Source organism: Vicia villosa, linkage group LG6 (assembly GCF_029867415.1).
Source record: "Vicia villosa cultivar HV-30 ecotype Madison, WI linkage group LG6, Vvil1.0, whole genome shotgun sequence".
Lineage (NCBI taxonomy): Eukaryota > Viridiplantae > Streptophyta > Magnoliopsida > Fabales > Fabaceae > Vicia > Vicia villosa.
In genome coordinates this window covers 76,137,214-76,144,274 of record NC_081185.1, presented here as the reverse complement: position 1 = coordinate 76,144,274, position 7,061 = coordinate 76,137,214, and the positions used below count along the sequence as shown (strand labels likewise).

At 37.2% G+C, this 7,061-nt stretch overlaps 1 protein-coding gene across 1 annotated transcript; it reads right to left on the bottom strand.

Annotated features, from left to right (window-relative positions):
* Nucleotides 1-266: 266 nt before the first annotated feature.
* LOC131613901 (uncharacterized) lies at nt 267-1,808 on the bottom strand. Its single transcript, XM_058885539.1, has 7 exons — nt 1,766-1,808; nt 1,582-1,675; nt 1,360-1,498; nt 1,120-1,277; nt 919-1,039; nt 658-828; nt 267-419 (listed from the first exon to the last, which is right to left on the bottom strand). Exons 1-7 carry the CDS (start codon nt 1,806-1,808, stop codon nt 267-269), a joined length of 879 nt encoding a protein of 292 aa, XP_058741522.1.
* Between the last annotated feature and the right edge of the window lie 5,253 nt (nt 1,809-7,061).

Sequence of the window (7,061 nt, the reverse complement as noted above, 5' to 3'; positions counted from 1 at the left end):
ATTATAGAATTACTCTCCACATTAAACCAAATTATATATAAACAACAATTAAACATAAATATCAAAAATCGTATTTCATACTTAAAATAACACAAACATAATTGTTGCAATTCAAAATTAGCAAGAAATACAATAACTTAAAATTAAACACTTGATTTGTCCCATAAGGTTCGAATCAAATAAAATACATCAAAATAAAGTGTTCAACAATAAAAAAAAACAAATACTACAAACTGGGTACAAAACATATTCCGTGCTCATCTTCACTACTCTTCCTTCTTGATATCTTTAATTAACTTCGTCGACGAAAGCTGGACACCTTCAATTTCCTCAACAGCTTCGCTCAAAATTCTCTTAGAAGGGGTAAGATTAGTATTTGAGGCAGATGGATCATAATCAGTTGAGACAGAAAGAGGTTCCTGAAATCATGCGCATGGAAAAAACGTTATTGTCAAACTCAACACTTGCAGACGGTAACAATCAGCTACACTCAGTAAGTGAATTATGCAAAACTTACAGAAACACTTGGAAATTCGTCTTGCGATGTTAGTTCAATTATGCGAAGCCTAGATGTAGGTTGCATGAGAAATAACACTCCATCAGTATATTACAATGTAATTAAATGTCCAGTAAAAAGTCACAGCAAAAGACATTTACCTCTTCAGCTCTAAAATTGTCCTTAACTCTATTACGGGTTTCCGGATCATCTCTGAAACCAATCACAGAAAGGCGTCCATTTTTGGGCTGGAATACAGCTCTGATGGCCAACTCACGCTTCAATATTGAATCAAGTTCGTAAGGGAATTCAAGCGGATCATACTCCCCAGTCTTGTTTCAAAAAATAAAAAAATACAGGTTATGTAAGAACACATTTATTTGAATTATGGACAGATAGAATGATGAAGGGAGATCATGTACCCTTTTTAGACCATTTATAATCTCAGCAGCGGATTTCCCTACCAACTTAACACAGTCGACGTCCCAAAAAATGAACTTAGTAGTGCATTTACCGTCAACAGCCAATATTTCCAGTTTAAACCTACAGCATGTTACAGTATATCATAAGCCATGATGTTTGTAAAGAAAGAAAATAAAAATCAGAAAAATCTTCAACAATACCTGGGCACGGGAGAAGGACTTATATGTTTTGCATAACACTCAAGCTTTCCATCCCTCAAAGTCACACTTTTTGTACAGTCAACACATCCATCGTAATACCATCCAGATTGTCCAACATCAAATTTATTCAACGTGGCAACAGTTACACATGTAGTTTCCTAACATACACAACCAATATAAAAATTTAATCTTTATTTGTAAAAAGTTAATAATATACATTCAAAGTACGTGCTCACTTGCCTGTTGAAAACCCCCTATTTCTGCAAGACGTAAAACATCAGCTTTCCATACAAACTTATCGAAATCTGAGTATTGTGAATTTTGTGATGCAGTAACTTGCACGCCTGTATCTGATAACTTTGGGAAATCACCTTTAAAACTGCATCAATAATAATAAGATAATGCATGTTAGATTTATATTATCTATCAAACGGTTAATAAAATAAAGGATGATGCAAATACCTTTCTTTTAGCTTAGAAACTTGTTCAAAACCAGTATCATTAATGATCAGTTTTGTGCCATTCCATGCATTGGATACGTTTAAAGGAAAGTTTCCTGTAAAGTTATATTTAATAATTTCAGAATGTCAAATTTTTAACACATCTATGATATCACATCAAAATACAAAAATTCATAAGCATATACCTTGAGCCTCCTTTATTCGAGCATTAATCAGAAGCACAACCATATTACCATCATCCTTATTTTTTGTCTAATACTCATTGAATTGGATTGCAAACTGACCCCATAACGTACACACAACCATGGACTTGCTGCAATATAAAAAAATGAATCTGTTAAGCATATAAAAAAATATTCCATGTGTAATACGGTGAACTGACTTTAATGAAATGTCGCGGTTAAGCAAGAGTCGCCACCGACTTTTATTTTATCCAAATATTCAGAAAGGCTAAAAGAATAGGAAAAACCTTTTTTAAAAGAAAACGGGTTCGGGGGGTAATTTATGCAAAGGGAAGGTGTAAGGCACCCTTTGCATCCATGGTTTTCCATGGGCTCTTAATTGCTTTGCTCGTTTTGAAAAGAAATGTAGAAGAAGAGACAAGGACTATAGCTCGTAAATGAGCGTAGCCTTGAAAATGTTTAGGAAAAAAATTTAAACTAGAGCATGCAATTAAGGGAAAATTACCTTGATAGTTGATAAAAAAGATTCTTTTAGCCTTTCAGGGTGAAAGGGTCTATCCTTGCCATAAGTGGGCAGGAAGCCTTTCATTTGGAGGTTGAAGGGTCATCGAGAGATCGTTCGCCATAAGACTGTCCCATACCATAGAGAGGCAGGTAGTCTGAGGGAAGAACCGGAATAGCCTTTCGTTTAGGCAACCAAAGGATGTCATACCCCAAAATTTGCCTTCACATATTTGCAAATGCCATTTTATTTCAAATAAATGACGTAGCACAGTTGGTAAGAACTTAAGCACGAGGTCTTGAGTTCGAACCCCACATTTTTACATTTTTTTTTACTAACTTTATTTTTATATTACAAAAAAATTAGCAAAAAAAATTAGATGTTATTTCTTTTTTAAGCATTAGTTTTATAAGTATTGTTATTAATCTTAGTTGTGTAGTTAGAATAGTTACAATTTTTTATTTTTTTATTTTTTTATCAGGCAAATTAGTTCCAAATCTTTTCAGGTTTTCAAATCCAACCTTAATCATCAATTTCCAATCTCCATCAAATAACTACCCAAAAATCTTTCCAAAACCATAATTTCCAAATCAAATCACATCTCAATATTTTACGGTTCACATATCGGTCCCAATACACAACTCAATCTCTATCAAATCTTTCTAAAGTGAAAATGATTGTGTCATTACTCTGGACCTAGAGGAATCACTATAAAAGCATAGCAATTTCACACCGCGAGGGGAGGATTTTTGGCCGCAAATAGGTTGCTCTGAAAGGTGAAAAAAACCGTGAGAGGGGGACAAGGTTTGCAGCCATAAGCACGGGTGCAGAACTTGGATAATTGAAGAGGAAAACTCAAATCGTTTTCTTAGTGATAGCGCAATTCAAAAGGTTTTGACGATTTCAACACATCCTTGGATCATTCTTGGAGCGATTCCAATCATCACCAGCGTTCCAGGCCCATAGAATTGCACTTTGTGGCTCACGGTTTGCGTCCTTTTTTGATTCAGTTATGCTTCTAGAGTCATCATAAATAACATGTGAATAGAGGTTCTGGATCGGGAGAAGGATTGGAAACGTTTTGTATTATTTAATTTGTGTATTGGATGCGTATATGGGAATATGCCATTGCTAGGTTTAGAAACTTCAAACTGGGGATTCTTAGTTAGAATCAATTTTAGGTTGAATTAAGGGGTCTAATAGATTCGGGACGTTTTATATATTCAATCTGAGCTTTTATCTTGGGTTTATGGTATTTGTATATGGAGCTTGCAACCTGCAGATTAATGGCTACGGGAGTAAACTGTTGTTGTACCTCTGTATGTCGCTAGGAAGAAGACAGGCTGGGCCACGCGCGTTTCTTTTAAATTCAAGTTTCAGTTTTGCTAATGTAGATTTTGTATCCATCATATATTGACTATCAACGTGCAACTCACATGGTAACTCCCATCTTCAATTCACCCCAATCGCCTGAGTTCGATTCCAGGCTAAGACAGGTTTTTTTTTTACACTATAACTATCATGTGATCCACTGCGCATTGGCTATAAGAGCATTCGGTGCACCATCACGTGGTGACTGTAGGATCATCGTATAGCAAGATCCAACGGGGCTGGAAGCACAGGGGCGTCACGGGTCTTATCAATCTGATCACATTCAATAAAATCCTGGTTCTTTTCTATATACTTTTTATTTTCTTATTTTTACTTTTTTTTGTGGTTAAAGTTTAATAATTTTTATTGTATATAATAATTTTGATTAAAAATTAGATTATAATATAAACTAGGATTAGAATTAGAATTAGGATTAGGATTATTTCCCCGACTTTTTCTTCAAATTATTCGATTTAATTTATTCTAATTTTAATTATAAAAATAACATAAAAACCCAAGAAAGGTTATACGCATTGGGGTTCGCCCGATCCCACTGGCCATTTGGCCAAAGTTTTAGGATTTAATTTGTTATTCATCCCGACTAAACCTATAGGTCGCAAATGATTAACAATCGATTAATTTAATTAATCAAATCCAATAATAAAAACATCAATTCTAACTCCCCCTTTAACGGATAAATGACGGATGAGTATCTATTTCATCCCGCCTTCGAATTAGTCGACTCTCTATGTCGTACTGATCAAATATATGAATAAAGCAATAAAAATACATAATCTAAAATACATTTAATTTGCTGCCCGCGATGATCAATCTATCGATCTGAGTAACCAGCAATGCCCCATTAATCCGTTAGCTATACTGATCAAATCTATTGATCATCGCATCTAACGGTGACATATTAAATCAGGGTTGTACGCCCAAATCTAAAACATATAAAACACATTAAACCACGACGCTACGGAGTTTCAACTCTTCAACACTGCGATGTTCACAACTACGACAAGGTAATTCAAAATACCTTCGAACTTCGCATTTCAACAACTACGATAGGCCATTCAAAAAGCCTTCAAACCACCACAAAATTCTAATTCAAAGGCGTACAACCCTGTGCCCGAACTACGTTGACTCTGATTCTCCCTAAGGAGATACGTAGGCACTTGGATAACCAAGGCGAGTCCCCCTCCCTAAAATCTCAAATTTTCCCCTATTCAATTCCTTAGCTATTAACCTTAACTTTTAGCCATAAAACTTTACCTTAGATTCAATGCCAATAGGAAAGGGTTGAGGGTGCCTAACATCTTCCCTCAACCTGATTATAATAACTTACCCAGATCTTTATACTGCGTAGGGTTTCCTATTCGCCCTTCAGAATAGGTGGCGACTCTAAAGCTTAATTTTTAGGGCAGGTTGCTACAGCTGGCGACTCTGCTGGGGATGACTTAATTTTTGGCAGGGTTTAGGTTTTGGCGAATCATTTAGGTTTTTGGCGAATTTTTAGGGTTTGGCTAGTTTGCCTAAATTAGGGTTTGGTTTAGGATTTAGGTTTTCCTTTTAATTAAATATTTAAATTTTTATTTATTTATTTATTCATCTGCAATCTATTCATTCGTTTACAGCAACTTCATTCATTTACGTTCAATTTAATTAAATATTTTTATATTTGTTATTTTATTGTATTCTGCGGGATATATAAATTGCTGTTAAACCTAAGCGTGGGAATTATAATAATGACCAGAGGGGAATTACATCGCCTACGAGTCTTATTATAATTCCACTCAGAGTGGGTTGAATATCCGGAAAGGTCTAATACGAGGCTCGACCTTGTTGAGGGCTGGACTTGGTATTTGGCTGATCTCTCTGGGAACCTACCCCTAAAACTCGAACCTCATGGATAAATGAGTTGTTCTAAAATCCAAAGAGACAAAAATTCTCGGCGGCTACGAACGATCCCATGAGACCTTCTAGAACATACCAATGGGAAGGGTAGGCACCCTAAGCCGTTACGTCGAACCTATGAACCTAGGGCTTATGTGCTTACGTGCTTATTATATATGTGCAATTTATATACTGCGAATGCCTTGCATTTTAATTTTTGCAGGTACTCCTACGCGTTCCCTGGCCTGCAGGGACCCTATTCCCAAAACCATGTCCTTCCCACGAAGGACACCTCCATTTATGCACGTTGATTAGCCTCCCGATGGCCATGAGACTTAGTGATTGTCATGAACAGTCACTCCGCGCCCGCATCTACGCACTCCCTAACCTGTGGGGAGTTTCCTTTTATATCTTTATACTCTTACAACTGTGTGTCCTTCCCATGAAGGACATCTTCGTTTACGCACGTCGATTGGCCTCTCGATGGCCATGCGATCCAGTGACTACTTTGAACAGTCACCATGTGCTTACATCTACGCGTTCCCTAAAAATATGTCCTTCCCACGAAGGACGTCTTCGTTAGCATACGTCGATTGGCCTCTCGATGGCCATGCGACTTAGTGACTGTCTGAACGGTCACTCCATGCTTGTTTCCGTGCACCCTCTAACTTGTAGGGTTTGGATTCCCATCTATACATCTTTCATCCCTAGCGTGTAGGGATTTCACTTCATCTGATATCGTCCTTAGATAAGTTGTGTTCCACACAAAGAACCTTCCCACCAAGGACAACTTCATTGGTACACGTTGATTGGCCTCTCGATGACCATGAGACTTGGTGACTGTCTTGAACGGTCACCAGCCGCTATCTTCTGCATATTCCCTAATCTAATGGATTTCCATTGGCGTATGATAACATCTATCTTGTAAGGATTTCACTAATGTCGCCTCTAAGGCTATCCCTAGGATTATACGTCACACGTCTGCATTGCATATACGGAGTTATAAAAAAAAAGAGGAGTCTCTCGCATACGCATGCATCTGCATTTTCATGCATTCATACATTTACATTCGCATCTTCGCCCACATTCACCCGTTCCGTGCTAGCCGATTTCCCAAGACTCGAAAAAAAATCAAAAGGATCGTAAACTATGGAGAAAGGAGGATCAATTATTGAGTGAGCCTGGTCATACAAAGGAAAAAGAGGATGTCTTTCGTCATTCCACATGTTCATGCCTTGTCATAACAGAATTATAAATACAATAAAGGTTGTCATCGAGCAAGGATTAGTTCAACAAAGAGTTCCCTCATAGATACACTCAAGATGTATCCAGTCAAAAAGGGGTTCATCTTAGAACATATCAAACTTACAAGAACGCTCTACGATAACCTGGGGGCAAGGATTAGTCCAACTGGGGCAAAATCCCAAACAAAGATGCATAACTACGATTGAGGGAAGGCGACCTGGGTTAACTCCACGCCAAGGGGCAAAAGGGTCATAGGCGTTCTCTCTATCAATCTACAAACTCTGG

What these genes read in the sequence shown, in the direction of transcription:
- LOC131613901 (XM_058885539.1), bottom strand. Translation starts at nt 1,808, where the DNA reads ATGGTTGTGCTTCTGATTAATGCTCGAATAAAGGAGGCTCAAG. An exon ending in GTTTCTAAGCTAAAAGAAAG is followed by an intron (nt 1,499 to 1,581) that starts GTATTTGCATCA and finishes TTATTGATGCAG; the next exon opens with TTTTAAAGGTGATTTCCCAA. An exon ending in ACAATTTTAGAGCTGAAGAG is followed by an intron (nt 420 to 657) that starts GTAAATGTCTTT and finishes GCATGATTTCAG; the next exon opens with GAACCTCTTTCTGTCTCAAC.